This window comes from Myripristis murdjan, chromosome 2 (genome assembly GCF_902150065.1).
Source record: "Myripristis murdjan chromosome 2, fMyrMur1.1, whole genome shotgun sequence".
In the NCBI taxonomy this organism is placed as follows: Eukaryota; Metazoa; Chordata; class Actinopteri; order Holocentriformes; family Holocentridae; genus Myripristis; species Myripristis murdjan.
In genome coordinates this window covers 9,848,250-9,865,000 of record NC_043981.1, presented here as the reverse complement: position 1 = coordinate 9,865,000, position 16,751 = coordinate 9,848,250, and the positions used below count along the sequence as shown (strand labels likewise).

The 16,751-nt window shown below is 41.5% G+C and overlaps 1 protein-coding gene across 1 annotated transcript in view; it reads left to right on the top strand.

Moving 5' to 3' along the window:
• The window catches only part of LOC115371141 (dystrophin-like), a 251,782-nt gene that overhangs the window by 166,864 nt on the left and 68,167 nt on the right, over positions 1-16,751 (top strand). Inside the window, 12 exon segments of the mRNA XM_030068315.1 lie at positions 198-350; positions 2,639-2,809; positions 3,699-3,725; positions 7,201-7,323; positions 7,460-7,632; positions 7,734-7,869; positions 10,802-10,977; positions 12,073-12,220; positions 12,716-12,841; positions 13,625-13,774; positions 14,546-14,644; positions 15,256-15,355. Coding sequence (XP_029924175.1) covers positions 198-350; positions 2,639-2,809; positions 3,699-3,725; positions 7,201-7,323; positions 7,460-7,632; positions 7,734-7,869; positions 10,802-10,977; positions 12,073-12,220; positions 12,716-12,841; positions 13,625-13,774; positions 14,546-14,644; positions 15,256-15,355 — 1,582 coding nt within the window.

The following is a 16,751-nucleotide window of genomic DNA, read 5'->3' as shown; positions in this document are numbered from 1 at the left end:
GCTACAAAGTGACAGTGACTGTCCTTTAACTAAATTCTCATATTAGAGCATAGTAATGCATACTGCCTTTAAGAATTTCCTCTAAAGTCATGCAGGATTTTCCAAATGTTCGCATTAGTTATCTGTATGGAGCAAAGACTGATTGGAGAGAATATTTCTACGTGTGTGTGTGTGTGTGTGTGTGTGTGTGCGTGCAGGACCTGCGTGAGCAGAGGAACAGGAAGGCGTTGGCCATCGCTCCCCAGTGGTACCAGTACAGGAGGAAGTCACATGACCTGCTGGCCTGGCTGGACGACATCCAACGCAGCGTGGACCAACTGCCTGACCCCCCGGAGGGAGAGAGGGTCAAGGTGATAACACACACACACACACACACACACACACACACACACACACTCCTAAAGGTACAAGGACATGCAGACGACATATGCACACACAGGGAGGCATACATTTGAACGCACCCATATAGATACACATATGCGCACATAAGGAGGCACCTACACACATATTCATGTACACACACACACACACACACACACGCATGCACACACACGTAAAATGACACATACAATGGCACAGACAACATTGTTCTTTCTTTCTTTCTTTCTTTCTTCTCACATGTGAAGAAATGCCACCTTAACTCTGTTTTCCCTCCTGTTCATCCCTCTATTCTTCTAAATCTCTCCTCATGTAACTCTCAGTCTCTTTCCCTCCATCTTTCTCACACTCTCTGTACTTCCATTCTGTTCTCCTTTACTCTTTCTTTATGTTCCAGCATCCTGATTTTACTTTCATTGTATTTTTTTTTTAATCTCTCTCTAATTAAACTTCTTTCCATCACACCAGTACCTTGTTGTGGCCATGCCAGGCCTGTGATGGGTATCGATATTAGTGTAAAAAAAAAAAAAAATCTGGACTCCTTCCCGTCACAGTACCCTGCACAAGCCGTGACAAATATACCATAACAGCAGGGCAAAGCATGAAAAATGTGTATTCTTGATTTCCTTTATTCACCCTCTCTCTCTCCTCCTGGCTTGGACACAGGGTTGGTGTCAAGGCTTTTTCAGTTCTGTGCACTTGGGAAGAGGAGGCCAGAAAATATTCCTTGTGCATATTTTTTAAAGAAATAATTGAGAATTCAAAGCTTGTGCTCAGTAAATTGATTGAAGATTGCAAGTGGATTGGATTTTTTTTTTTTTTTTCAGCCTGGGCACAGGCTAATGATTTTTTCCCATTTTCTTTTCTCTGCCTTTTTTTTCTCCTTTTTAATTTCTACATGTTGTGAACCAAACCAGAAGTGGATCCGTGACCCGGTTTTGCATCCAGTGCCAAATTTGAAAAATGTTGGTTTAAAGTGACTATGTGTAGCATTTTGATATCAGTGAATCATTTCCAAATTCATTTTAAGACATTACTCTAACAAACAGGAGATTCACTGCCTCTTCTGGTCTTTACACTGCTTTTACATTGAGTGCCACTGCGTCAAATATCATAGGAAATCTGCTGTATTGCTTTATGACTCAAAAGAAAAGTGCTTTATGGCACAAAACAGGAGCAGGGTGCTGTTCTTCTATCACAAAGAGAGCTAAATCCTTTTCTTGTAATTACAGATGGAAGGAATTTCTAACATGTTTTTATTTTCCAGGCAAGCAAAAGAGAAACAGAGCAGCATCAGGGAAAAAGAGAGGGGGAAAGAAGCAAAAGGATTTATGTCATATATAGGTGTAGTTGTGAGAAACATTACTACGAACAAGATTGTCCACCACATTCTCATTTGTTCACTGTAATTTTACTAATTTAATTCAGTTGAAATGCTACACATAGCACCATTTTGACATGTGTTGATTTGGAAAAGGTTTGACCCTGAAACCCTGGAGTCGGCCACTTCCTCCCCTCCCCCCTGACCGGATGTGTGTCTTTCATTTTCAGATGATCACTATGACATTTCGCTAAGCGGACGTCTCACCCGCTCGCTGCAGTCTCACCCGTCATTTGCCGAAAAGTGAATCGCTGAGATTCCGCACTCTGTCTGTCTGCCCGTCCATCTGTCCGACTCGCTATCTGTCTCTCTGTCTGTCATTTTTCTGCTTCTTTTCACCCCCACCCCTCCCACCTCCCACACATACGCACACACACTCTCCAAACTGTGGCCCGGCCAATTCAATATCAAGTATTGTGTTGAATTAATGGCACAGATTTTGTTCCTCTGTACGCTGATCTATCCAAAAAGACAGTGATTGTATTTCTTCCACATTGTAAATAAAGTCCCAAGGCGCTGTGTGCCTCCTAATTAGCACCATTCTTGTCATTTTATATGGATTATTTAAATGGAGTAATTTTTTTTTTAGATATAATTGTAATGTTAATATACAGAATGGGTTCCCTGTATGTATGTATATGTTTGGCTAACACTGACAACAGGAAACATGAAACGGTGTCCTTTTTATTTATGTGTTGTGTCTTTGTTGGAGTGTGTGTGTATCTGCTGCCGAGCGAATGTGTTTCCTTTCTCTTATGTATCAATTGTTCCTCTGTGTGTGTGAATGTGTTTCCAAGCGCATACACACGCTTCTCTGTGCCTCCCCCACTTGGAGCTAGCCAATAGCGAGTGACCTTCCTGGTTGATTTCATCCAATAGGAAATTGGCTCAGAGTTCGACAAGAAGAAGGAGGAGCTTAAGGAGGTGCAGGGCTTAGCCAATCAGCTCTCACAGGCTGGCGCCGCCAATCTAGTGGAGCCCCGCCAGCTCCAGCTCAACACGCGCTGGGTTGAGGTGGAGGGCAAGTTCATACCCTTCAAAAGACAATGTGTGAGTTTCAGTAGGCCTGGCTTTTATATTTACTAACAGTAAATACTTTACTAACTAGATAAGTTCATAATACTAACTATCCAACCTCATAACCTTCAAAACACAATGTGGGTCTCTCTGAGTAGATCACTCTTTTCTATTTACTAACTAAAAATACTTCACTAAAGGTTTATTATACTAGCTGTCCAGGTTCTTTCCTTTCTCAATAGATTTTGTCATATTTACTATTAATAAATATGGTTCTAGTTATCAAAAGTCTTACCCTGCAAAAGGCAGTGTGTGTAAGCACAATTTTTTACCAGCAATTGTCTTATGGCCAATGCCTGCCATCGATAGAAAAGCCTATGTGTGATAGGAAAGTCAATAAGAAATTTGAGTGGACCATCCTTAATATTTAGGCATAATAAATGTCATATTTAATAAGAAGTTAAATTATGTTTAGGAGTTTCACAGTCCTGATTATGTACTATAAGTCCTGCCCATATAAGTGACAGTTTTCAAAAGGTAACAATAAAACTGAGGCCAACCATAAAGTTTCAAAAGAGGGTGCATTTCAATGCTCCTAGAGAATATATGAAAAAATTGATCAGTAAGTTTTTAGATATTGTTGGATAAATCAATATTTATTATTCAGTAGATGCCAATTGGAAGTGTATTGCAAATAGATATAAATAAGAGTTATGGATAGACTGGAATTAGATTTTCCCCTCGAAATAAAATCCGAGGTGCTTGTTTTGTTTTTCTTTGCTGCATTGTCGTTCACGTGTGTCATCTGTACATGTGAAGCACGCTCACATGTCCCGATCTCATTGGTTGCCCTGTCTGGTTCTGTGTCACCGCATGCACCCCCCCCCCCCTTCTGCCAACCAATCATATTACACCTTTGCAGTTCCCTGACCAGCCAATCACTGAACATGTATGTATCCTGCCACACAGTCACAATAAAGCACACCCACTCTACACAACATGACCAACATATCAGAGCGTTCTAGTTGACTTGGATGAAACATACATTTGAAACAGGTGATTTCAAACATGGGGATCCAGCTGTGTTCTTCTACCAGCACACTGAGAGGCATCATAAGCACATTACAAGTGTTATATTGTGCCTTTTTTTTTACCCAGAGGGCATTGCCTGAGCACACTTGCCCCTTTTCAGTGGTGCTCTGCTTCATTTTTCAATTTAATGCACGAAACCTGGGTTGCTCAGACCACCCGAGCACTTCCACTGGGGCTGCTGGACAGGAGTTTTTAAGGTCGGGGTTGGTGTACTTGTCCAATTCCCTCACCACACTCTCCATGTTAGCCTGGGTTTTCACACCAGCAACCTGATGGTCACAAGCATACCTCCTCCAAGTCCAAGTGCCACTTTCAGAGCATACTGTATGTGCTGTAGTGTGTACATCATATCAAAAAAAAAAAACTGTATTTGAAAAAAACACATGCTTTGTTATGCATGATAAATCTGGTTTGACTGGGTTCTAAGACTCTGGAGAGTGTCCTATATTATATATACTTACCCCAGGAGGTAAACAACCACATCAGTTACTGTACAATGTATTTAATATAGCATATTACACAAACAAAAGTAATCTAAGGGTCAAAAATATGTTTCAACAATGAATTTCCATAGGGTACATGTAGGCAATTGTAGCCATTATATTACTCTTGTATCCCAATTGTAAGGAACACACTCTTGTTACACTGTAATTGATTATAGTGATCAGAACACATCTGGCAGGCCTTGGAAATGTGCTTATGATGTTTTGTCATGTGATATTGTGAAAAAGAAGGAATATTTGAATTTTCTAAACTAGTTTTCACAGAGGTAGAGCGAATCTGTATGTAAAGTATGTAAAGTTAGACATTTGTTGTAGACTGTTTATTGTCATTAAATCTTTTGATACAGTTTCATACAGATGTATATCTAGATGTATATTTTGTCCAAGTCACCTAGAAGAAAGAGCTGCAGTCATGAGTCATGAGGAGAAAGAGCAATATTGATCATGACAGTGGCAGAGACGAGTTGATTCAAGTTTCTCTTTCATACCCGCCTGTCTAAAGCCTTCTCAGTTCAGCTTTAATGGGATTCAAATGGTTTTGGAATTGGTTGAAAAAAAGCAGCAGCAGCTCCCCCCTTGTGGCTAAATGAAGCACTCACTCAGAGTTGTGAAATATGTGCGAATGCACTTGCTTCTCTCTCAAATGTCCTTGAGTAGGGACACAATGTACATATGTGCGCTGCAGGCACCGAGGAACCAAGCCGTGTATCAATAAAAAAAAAAAACACAAAAAGCTGCATTGTGAGTGGATTTGAAAAACTGCTTGCCTCCACTGACTTAGTTGATATTTCCTGGAAATAAATTTGATCTGTGCAGCAAATCTGTGCTTACTGGCAGGAGCTGCACATTTGATCCAGTCTAGACAACGACCTCCAAATAAGACCGTAATTATTTGTGGACCAAACTTGCATAGTGCCAAACAATGACAGCCAAAACTCTGCCAACTGTCTATACTTGTATTTGCTGCCAGCATTAGCTCATTGAACAGTCTGTCTTCTGGAATCACTGGAAACTCTCTCCTGTATGTTCTCCTTCTCATGATGTAGATCTGCACTGCTCACTCATTACTGTGCTCAATAACACACACTGAATCCAAAGACATACACAATCTACAAACAGGCCCCAAATGAAAAATTACATGTAATTTGGGTGTTGGTGTGCGTGCGTAGACTAACAACAGATAGTATTTTGGGTCTGTGCTACAAATGTGAGACGACAAATGAGAGAAAAAATGTGTCTGTTTACTCACACTGGGTTTACTAAGTACTCAATAGCTCATCCGGTCGGATTGCTATCAAAACTCATAATCAATCAGTCTATTAGGCTCCCCGCCTCATGTGTGTGTGGGTGCAGCTCCTTTAATGATCTCTGAAAATAAAAAATAGAGCTCTCCACCTCATTAAATTGCTCTTTTCGAAACCCAGTGTGACAAGAGTCCTTTATCTGTGGCAGACACATCAGTAAGTAATAGCAAGCAACAAAATAAAGAGAGAATGGGACATTTAAGACTCTGCACTTGCATTTCACTTCAAAACAAACACAGGCTTTTCAGATGCTGGGGCCTGGGGGGAAAAGTGTTTACACTGACACTGCTCAAGCCAAATGCAGATGCACCTTAATTTAATTTTAAAGCAACACCAAAAGCCAGTACTTCATCATGCTAAACAAGTCCATCACTGCAAAATGTATTCAACAGACTGATTACTGAGTGTATTAAGTTGCAGTACACTTCATCCCTTCCCTATTACAGGCATTATTACCATAATGTCAGGCAAATCAAGTCATGACTTATTAACTTAGGCCAGCAGCAATCATTAACTTTGTTTATGCCTGCTAATGATGCTAATGCGTGTGTGTATTTTAATTAAAAAGCATCATTGAACAGGAGAAGCTCTCTCCCTGCTGCACCAGGTGCCCAGTGAAGTGAAATGAACAGACCAAAGTGTTAATATCCCACTATCTCTGCACCGTGCAAAAGAAATGCTGTTGCAAAGGCAGCGTCGTGTTGAGTCAGAATAGATTCCATTGTGCATCATGGTCAGGGGAAATTGAAAACTCTTGAAATGCATTGAATTGCATCCATTACTTGCGGAGTTTATTCATAATCAAAGGCTACATGTAGGAGTCAGCTGAAATGAGCTGTGAGTATGACCATGATTTACAATGGGAATTAATATTGTGTTCGGCCAAGAGACTGAGGTTGAATTTTTAAAGGCACAACCGATTTGGTTTTTACTTTGTGTGGAGCAGATCAGACGTCTCTTGTGTCTCTAAACAGGGAGAAACTACGTCTCGAATCTGATCTTTTCCCTGTTTAGACAGCCTTGTGAAATCTTGGACTTCATTTATTAAAGAGTACAATTCATAATCTAATATAAACAATTTATAAGCAATTTATATAGAGTCTTCTCCAATTGTACAGGCTATGAAAATGCCTGTGATACAAAAAACATACAGTATGTGTCCAATAGGTGACATTTTTATTGTTTAATAATATATTTACTGGAATAATGGTATAAATGAAGTCCCACATTTGTGCTAGAATTAGTTTAGTCAGATTTTTGTTGTACTTGTCTAATTCTAGCCTTTGTGCCTGCTTTAAAAAATGAACGAGGATTCCTCTCTATTTTTGTAAAGTTAATGTTTATGTTCTTTCTGACCTTCTATTCTACTCTGTGTGACTGAACACGCCTGTATGTGTTTGTGTGTGTGCGTATGTGTCTGTGTATATACCTGTATATGTCCGTGTGTCTGTATATGTGCATATACTTCCATCCTTGCGTGTGTGTGTGTGTGTGTGTGTGTGCACGCGCACGTGCGCACATGCAGGAGTACCTATCTGAGCTGCAGGCGTTGCTGCGTTCAGTGTCGGAGACAGACTTCAAGCTGAACTCCCCTGAGTACTGGCCTGCCGTTTACTACAACCTGCCTCAGCAACAAAACTGCCTTAAGGTCAGCAAAGCCTTCATTTTTCTGTGTTGTCACTCAAACCTGGTTGAAACATTATTGCACAGGTTGAAATCTTAAAAATAAACATCCTCTTGAATCACATTTCTCCATGTCCACTCTGCCCCCTCCGCACATCCAGGAAGTGAAAGGGAGCATTGACAAGCTGCGAGGCCCAGTGGAGGGAGCCCTGGCCAGGAGAGAGGACATGGTGTCGGGGGCCCGGCCGCTGGAGGGCCAGAAGATCCAGGAGACCGCCACACTTCTGAAAACCAACTGGGACAAACTGAACAAACTGTACCAAGACAGACTGAAGTAAGGACGGGTGGGGAAAGAAACAAACAAACAAAGATTGTGCAAAATGTCGCCTGTTGTTTATGTATGTGTGCGGTGTGTTTACGTGTCTGTCCATTCAGGCGTTGGGAGGACTCTAACTCCAAGTGGCAGAAGTTTGTTTCGGACCGCAAAGTGCTGGAGGAGTGGCTGGACGATGCCGAGGGCACTTTGAAACTGGCTGAGACCGACCCAGCAGCACACAGACTTCACCTCAGGGTAACGAATCCACACTCACACACACATATACACACTGTCTAGAAGTAGGGCGACTGATCAATACCCAGAGGGTTTGTGGTGCTGAGAGTGAATTGCAGTTTAGAGCTGGACTAGGGGATAGCTGGTGTTTCATCTCCAGTGTTGCCCTCCAAGAATGCTGATGTGCCCTGGAGCAAGGCACTGAACCCCAAAACGGCTTCAGTCCGGGCTGGACGTCAACTTTCCTCGCTTTCTTTGTGTATTGGCATGGGAACATGGCACAGCATAGGATAACTTTACATAAGACATGATATATTTTAATTTGACCTAATAGCAACCAGTGATGGGAGTAACGGCGTTACAAACCGGTTGGACTTTGCAGTTTTTCTTAACTTATCAACATGCATGGAGAATGACTGAGCACAAATTAGAAGGATCATCTGTGTTCTCCGACAGCAGAGCGGATAGTTTCGCCACCTGTCGTACAGAAGACCGCGGGTTCAATTCCCCATCCTGACTAACTGACATTACTACTTTAAACTATAATGTATTACTTTTTCAAAGTAACGTGGCCAACAGACAATGATAGATGAAATTTGACAGCAATGTCCACACTGCAACAGCAACGCAAAAATATGTGCAGTAATAGGATTTAAGAAAAGAAAAAAGTAATCATAAAAATTACTTTCCCCAGTAATTGAATTACTCTTCTGCAGCAGTAATTGAGTAGTAATCAAAATTACTTTTTTACAGAAGTAATTAGTAATTGTAACTTATTAGTTTTGTGAGTAATTGGTCCCAACACTGATAGCAACTGCACCGGCACCGCACGAGCTAAAAGGCAAAGAAACTTTCCAGGCTACAGCAGCGCACTGACATAGATTGTGAAACAAAGTGAAGAGGTGCCACTTCGCTCTATTTTCGCTGGCTAAAAGCAGCACACTGGCTTAGCTTGTCTATTCAGAGAAGAGGTATCACTTCGGCTTATTTTTCAATCTATGTTATCAAATGCATAATACTGCTGATTCATTGGTAGCTGAATTGTTAGGTCTGTTTGATAAGTAATTTACATTACTTACATTACTTAATTTACATTACCAGATGGTGATTCTGCTTTACAATTTGATTTTATGACTGCAGGATCAAAAAGGTTTTCCCAGGTAGTGTGTTTTGTTAAATTAGAAGACAGTAACAAAATAAGAATGGAGCAAAAAAAACAACAACACATTTTTATAAATAAATACAGATTTTAAAAGCATACATGATATGTTTATTACTCTGTTGTTAAAAGGACTCGAAAGGACTTGAAACTCAAACTGTAGGACTTGGGACTTGACTTGAGACTTGTCAGTCTTGACTTGGGACTTGACTCGGGACTTGCCTGTCTTGACTTGGGACTTGACTTGGGACTTGAGGGCAAAGACTTGAGACTTACTTGTGACTTGCAAAACAATGACTTGGTCCCACCTCTGTTACATAGCATAACATAACAGGACATGGAATAACATGCATATGTAACATAACATGGCGTGACATGAAATAGTGTGAAAAGACAACATTTCTGAAGATAACATAATATAAAACTACACCTCTCTCTATTGCTGTGTGTGTCTGCTCTTATGACTTTCTTCATTAGCAGTGTGTTTTATATCTTGCCGCCAAAACACAGTGCATGACCTGGAATTTTAATAACAAACTAAAAACAATAATAATGATAATCCCAAACTGTCTACATGCACTCATTGCTAGTGTCCACCTGATGTCAGCAGCAGCACTGGCAAACTGCGTGTAATTGTCAAGAGGGAAAATGCTGTGAGTGTCTGGCAGTGCAGTCAGCCTTGATGCAAACAGAACACGTTCCTTTTTTAGGCCTTATGTAACAACATTATGTCATCGAATTTGACATTTGGGGGTTACATCAACCAAAAAACGGAATTTGATTATTAAAATGGATTGAAATAACGGCGCAAAACAATGAGCTGAGATTTGGATTAAAAATGTATGAGGAATTAAATTCACAGAGGAGAATGTGTGAAGGGTTATTTTCACACTCGGTGCCTTGTTTACTCAACATCATGTTAAAGGAGGCTTGGTTTTTTAGTTTCACTCGCTTTGATTAACTGATGTTCTTCCTCTTGCATTTTAAATTATCATGTGTGTGTATGTTTGTGTGTGTGTGTGTGTGTTTCTATGTGCATCATTGGGCATATCCACTCTACTTTGGGCTGCTGTGATCAGCTCTCACTGTCCACCTGCACAGAGAGACAGGGTTGCGATGTCCAATTACCACTCATGTGCCAGCCTGCCTCTTTCTGTGTGTGTGTGTGTGTGTGTGTGTGCGTGTGTGTGTGAGAGAGAGAGAGCGAGAGAGAGATTGCGTGTGTGTAGAGACAGAGGGCCAGCTGGTACCTCAGATGACAAGCTGCTACCTGAGCCCCTCCCACACCGCATCCCCCAGTGTTCTCACACACACACACACACACACGCACACACACATGCACACATCCTGCCTCTTTCACAGCTTTTAATCTGGCGTCCACAGCGGAGTTCCTGATTAGCGTTAAACCCCCAAAATTCAGCCCAAACATCAGCATGCGCACTGCCTGATAATCAGTATTTGACAAGTTCAGTTTCAAAATGTTTTATGAGGCGAAATAAAACATTCCCATTCATCATTCAGTATTTCTATCAAACATTCATTGCTGAATATTTCAGCCAAATATTCATCATTCAGTATGTGTAAAATGTCTGTAAAGGTAAGGATAAAAGTAAGGATTTCACTCCATTTGCCTTTAACAAAATCCTGCAAATAGCATCTCAGCAATTCAGAATTACCAATATAAGATCCATTTGAAACACGAAAGTCTTGATAACATTCAAACATTTATAGTGGAAATGTTTGGACACAGTGGATGTGTTAACCAACCTCTGTCCCGCTTTGGCGTTTTTCCAGGACCTGACCGAGGCCATCCCAGTCCAGGAGGTGGTGCTGGGCAGGGTGAACTCAGCAGGGGAGGACATCAGCCAGCTGAGCGTGCCCGACGACGCCTCGCAGCTCCAAACGCAGCTCAAAGTGCTCAACGGTCGCTGGGCCAGCACCTGCCAGCAGCTCAACGAGCGCAAGAGGAGGTGCGTGGCTGTGGGTTGCAATATCTGTAGCATTCGCCCAGGGAATCTAAAGATGTCAAGCCCACAAAGCAGCGCAAGTCACAGTTTAACCATTTAGCCGCCATCAAACTGCTATTTATTAACACCATGAAGCCTTGTGCTGCGGCATATGAGCTTTTAACCCTGATGTACAGTTAATGCCAGGCACTTACTCACTAATTTATGTTTGCAACTTACCTGACGTCTTTGCCTACATAGATGTGGGTTGAGTAGCTTTCTTTAGTCCTAACTCAGGTTATAAACCACATAGGGGAAGCCGACCCACTTGACAGGAGTGAGTCACCCTCAGTGTTCAAGTTCAAGTTTATTTAGAGCCCTTAATCGCTGTTACAGTCTCCGAGGGCTTTGCGGGTCCACAGTTTATAGAAAACTAAGTGGGGGTTTTTAAAATCGGGCGCTGTAGAGGAATGGTGATGAATATACATTTTCAATCACTGTCGAAAAGAAAAGGTTCCAGAGAAGACAGCACAGTGGGTTGGGACTGCAAGAGGAGGGTGACAGGAGGTATTTCTGTTGTTTTTGGACACCAACACCAAAACTTGACTTGCTTCAACACGCTGTGCCACTGACAAAATATAAACGCTTTCTTTTGTTTGTTGCAATTCAGGCAGCATTTAGTGCATTTACAGTACAGGCCAAAAGTTTGGACACACCTTCTCATTCAATGTGTTTTCTTTATTTTCATGACTATTTACATTGTAGATTCTAACTGAAGGAATCAAAACTATGAATGAACACATGTGGAGTTATGTACTTAACAAAAAAAGGTGAAATAACTGAAAACATGTTTTATATTCTAGTTTCTTCAAAATAGCCACCCTTTGCTCTGATTACTGCTTTGCACACTCTTGGCATTCTCTCACATTGCAAAATGCATTAGTGTTTCAGTGTTACACATTTTATTAACTTTGTCTTGCAAGAATAAGAATACTGTCCCTTGTGTTTCCTTTGTGCTGCTTGCAAAGGCCATGTAACACTCATTAGGATGACATGAGGCCATTCTTGTGTGTGTAAAGTACTGTGTCTCAGTGTCTCTTGTGCACAACCTGCACCCAGGTCTTCGGAGGCGCGCTCGGCGGCCGCAGAGCTGCAGGACGACATGGGCTCTTTGCTGGGCTGGTTGGACAGGGCGGAGGGCGTCCTGGCCATCCCCCTGCAGCCTGCAGAGCCGTGGCACATCAGGGACACTCTGGACAAGGTCCAGGTACGACTCAACACACACCACACCCGTCAGGATGAGCGTTTCCACATGAGTGTGTGTGTGGGTGTGCATGTGTGTTGATTTGGGTAATTTAATTTGGTGGGCATTGTGTCTAAAATGAGATACTACAAGGCTTTCTTATTAAATTCCACCTTGAAAATCCATTTTGTATGTGTGTACGGCCATGTGAATGTGGATGCGTGTTTTTGTTTGCGTGTGTGTGTGTTTTGATTTGTGTAATTTAATTGAGTGGATATTACGGTTTAGAATGAGATGCTACAACGCTTCATTACGAAACCCTGCCTTGAAAATAAATACATTTATTTATTTTGTATGTACGTGTGTACTCGTGTAATTTGATCGAGCATGCGTGTATCCGAAACTGAGATGCTACTACGCTTCATTATAAAACTCAGCCTGCATAACATCCACATTTTATGTGTGTGTATGTGTGTGTGTGTGTGTGTGTGTGTGTGTGTGTATGTGTACGTGCATCAGGCACACGTGGATGAGCTTCCCAGTAAAAAGAAGAAAGTAGAGGATGTGAACATGAGATTTAAACAGATAGTGCTTCCTGCTGACAAACAGAAAGACATCAGGATCATCAACACACGCTGGGCGCAGGTTAGTACCACTACTACTGCAACTATTTACGTTTTTTTTACTGGTATGTCTTTACCAAACTATCAGCCAAATGTGAACCAAAGTCAATCCCAAAAAAGTCAATAAACTGTGACCAGTAGCACAAAATGCTACTGGTCACTAAAAAAGGTGGACAGGGTTGTTGATTTCTGGCTCTGAAATTCTTCGCCCATTTTTCCCTCTTCAACCGGAAAAAGAGCAAATAACAAAGCGCCATCATTATCATAACATTTCGCTCGGTGACATATTACCTCTTCAGCAGCTGTTTCTGTCGAATGTCCGCTCTAATTATCGAGCTCACTCATCTCCATTGTGAAAATGTGCCTTTATTGTTTGCGCCAATTACAGGCTGAACCGGAGGCTTGTTAATGATGTGGCAATCCCTCGGTTGCCAGTAGAGGTTGATAGAAGTCATAGAGTATTTAATACGCCTTTATGTACATTTAAATTTAATTTTCTCCTGATAGTATGTGCTGCTATACATATCGACTCATGTATCCAACTTTCAGATCCAAAAAATACAATAAGGGGTGAAAGTGTGTCAGAAAGGCGTGTGCTATAAAGAAATTTGGAATCAGGGCTTTAAATCCCTATTGCCATATCAGGATGCACACTTGTGGCGAGAGACTGTCCCGTGCTAAAGCTCACAGGTTCAATGCCAACAACAGCGATTATCCCTGAATAGAAACACGCACCTGTCTGTAGTCGCCTTGAGCAAATGTTGCAAATCAGCCAAGTGGTTAAAATGCTCAAGTCCATGTTTAGGTGTCCAAGGATCTTCCTGAGCGTCAGCTGGAGATCGAGGGTCTGCTGAGGGAGCTGGAGAAGCTGCAGGGCCAGCTGGACGACCTCTCCGCCTGGGCCTCGAACACGCGAGCCAAGCTGGAGCGCAGCCTCGACGACGTGGAGCCCAAGGTGGCTCACACAGACACACACACACACACTCACACACACACAAGTGTAAACACCGGATTCAACAACGGCAACGCTGCTGCTAATTTCCACTTGAAGCTCAAATTATTTTCCCCATGCAGTGTAGTTCATGTAAACAGGCCGAGTTCAAGAGTGACAGCTCAAAACGAGACATCCATCATCCCAGCAGAAAACACGTCTACTATGAAAATGCCTGCTGGCTTGCAATTTAAGCACATTATGGGTCACAATTGAAATTCAAGTAGCATTTATTGTAATTTCCCCATTTACAGGTAATGTGTAAAAAGGGGACAGAATACAGTGCCGTTGTGGTGATAGAGCAGTACAATTAAACAACAACAAAAGAAGTAAAAATACAAAAAAAAGCATCAAGACAAGAATTTTCATCAAAACATAACATCAATTTATAAATGACAAAAAAAGAGAAGAAACTTTAAACAAAAATGTATAAAAATGTGACCTACTCTTATTGTGCAGGTGATTAAAAAAAAAAAAAAAAGAAGAAATAATACAATTCAGTCATTAGCAAAGTTATCAGTCATCTTCAGACCTTTGCTTACAAATAAGCTGTATTTTTTTTTTTTTTTTTTTTTTTTTTTTTTTTTTTGGCTTATACAGGAAAACAAAGAAAAACATAGCTAATTTTGTTTTTTAACACTGGATTTCACAATATTTCCAAATGGATGCAACAGTGTTTTGGGAATAATTCATACATGTCATGTATTTCTGTTGTGCCTCTGTTTTGTCGGCCAGCTCATTGAGGAGGTGCAGGTGAAGCAGCCGGAGGTGGAGTTGGTCTTGGAACGAGCCAATCTGCTTTACAAGGACAATCCTCCCAGCCAAGCAGAGAAGGTCCGGAAATCAAACAGCCTCTCAGGACTTTTATACTGAAATGAGCCAACACCAAACTTTTGGCAAATAAACCTCTTTGATGAGCGTTGAACTGTTCCCTGAGAACAGGGGGTAGCACTTACACATCAGTCCCTCTGTGTATTTGAGCCAAAGCATCTTGCACATCTGAAACACTGACTTTTTAGAGGTACAAGGCTTTGAACCAACAACAGTGAGTTCCACATGTATGCAGCAAATCCTGACCACAAAAACCAGGACTTTTCCCCCCAAGTGTTAATGCCGCTAGACTTCTGTTAGACTTCCTGAGGAGTCTGCGGAATTAAACACAACACGTTTCCCTTTTATCCCACCACTACCTTCACTTCAAACGTTTCATCAGATCCGCATTATGTGCTTTATTAATGTCAGAGAACGTTACATCCTTTGAATATCAAAGACGCAGAACGGCATTAGACTTAATTCGGCATTCTTGAGTTTTCCCAGCCTGAACTTGTCGGGTCGAAATAAAAGCTGTTTGATTCCATTTGTACAAGTCGGTTATGAGTGAACTAAATGTTGATGCTGTGTGTGTGTGTGTGTGTGTGTGTGTGTGTGTGTGTGTGTGGTGACAGGTGAAGTATGCCAAGCTGAAAGAGGATTGGACTCTGATCCTGGAACTGGTGCGGCAGCATAAGGACAGGGCGGCTGCTCTCCTAGTAGCCAAGACAGCCAGTAAGACCTTTGATTCTCCTCTGTGGTGCTTTTGCATGATTATAGGCCTGAGTGTTTGTGTACAGTTTGATCTCTGATCATAAGAAATGATGAGTTTTGGGTGAAGTGAGGACGTCTTGGCCAGGCATCACTATGGAAGGGGCTTTCTTAGGCTCAGGGATTGGATTTAGGGTTAGAAACAGGGTTAAGATGAGTTTCAGGCGAGGTTTAAAGCAGCCCTAGTGTTGGAAGTTGAATTTTCCTCTATGTATATATATAAAGATTAATGTCTAATGAAGACAGCAGATTCTGTTGTTTTTGTTAGCAGTAAAAGCTGTTGTCTTTTCAAAAATCCATCCTTTTTAACAGGCTGTTGCCTAATTCCAGTCAGTCTCACAATTGGACATGTTCCTCACTAAACAACTGCTGAAATCAGGCCAGATTGCAGCATTTGATCTGACACACCCCCTGAAATGCTTCCAGAACAGCAGCTTTGCCTCATTTGAACCAGAGGAGCTGCTGCTGTCGGCCAATCAGAGTCGAGCATTGTGTTCTGGCTCTGCCTTGGAGGACTCATTGTGCCTTCATGTGCTCGTTGGAAACACTGTATTTATCATATTTCCAAGTTAGTGCCACCCTCAAAGTCGTAATCCCAAGTGGGAAATGTGGAAATATCAGTGATGCCCTAGCTTCAGCTTCTGAGCCCTCTCTAAATCTCTGCTCTTAATTCTGCTGCCAAAGTAGAATGCACCTTTTTGTTACATGGTCTTTGTAGCTATAAAAAAAAAAATCATTGAAAAAACATCTTTCTAATGCCATGTTTGATGCTCTCAGGTTGCTATAATGGTTAGCTGATATTTCCGACCAGGGCACTTGAGTGGCAATCAAGTCGGAAGCTTGTACTTCCCACATCGGATGTACAAGCTCCCGATGTTGCACTTGAAGGCACTTTAAGTCCTCACGCATCCAATACATGCACTTAAAGCTAAACTGCCTTTATTGACAAAACGTCATGAAGAACGTTGCAGTAAATTTGGAGTCATTGTATCCATGAAAACAAAATCATGACAACTGAATGAGATGGGCAGTGTAGATTTCAGTTTCAAGTCAGGCCAGAGTATTGGTTAAGGTCCATCATGTCTGAGTGAGAGGACTGGGCATAAACACAGTCAGTGCATTCACTGTCACAGGCTGTTATGTAATAGCTATCATTTCCAGGTGCGCCATGGAGGCGGTACTGCATATTGCTATCATGATTTAGTATTGTATTTAAAAAAGACTATTTATGAAATACTATTTTTTTACTGGAAGCTTTTGACTGTGTATTTACCTCTGTTTAATTGCCAGGTGTCGTGAAGTTATCAGCTCTAATAATTAACATGAACAGAAATAAATAATTTACTGATGTTTGTGTGTC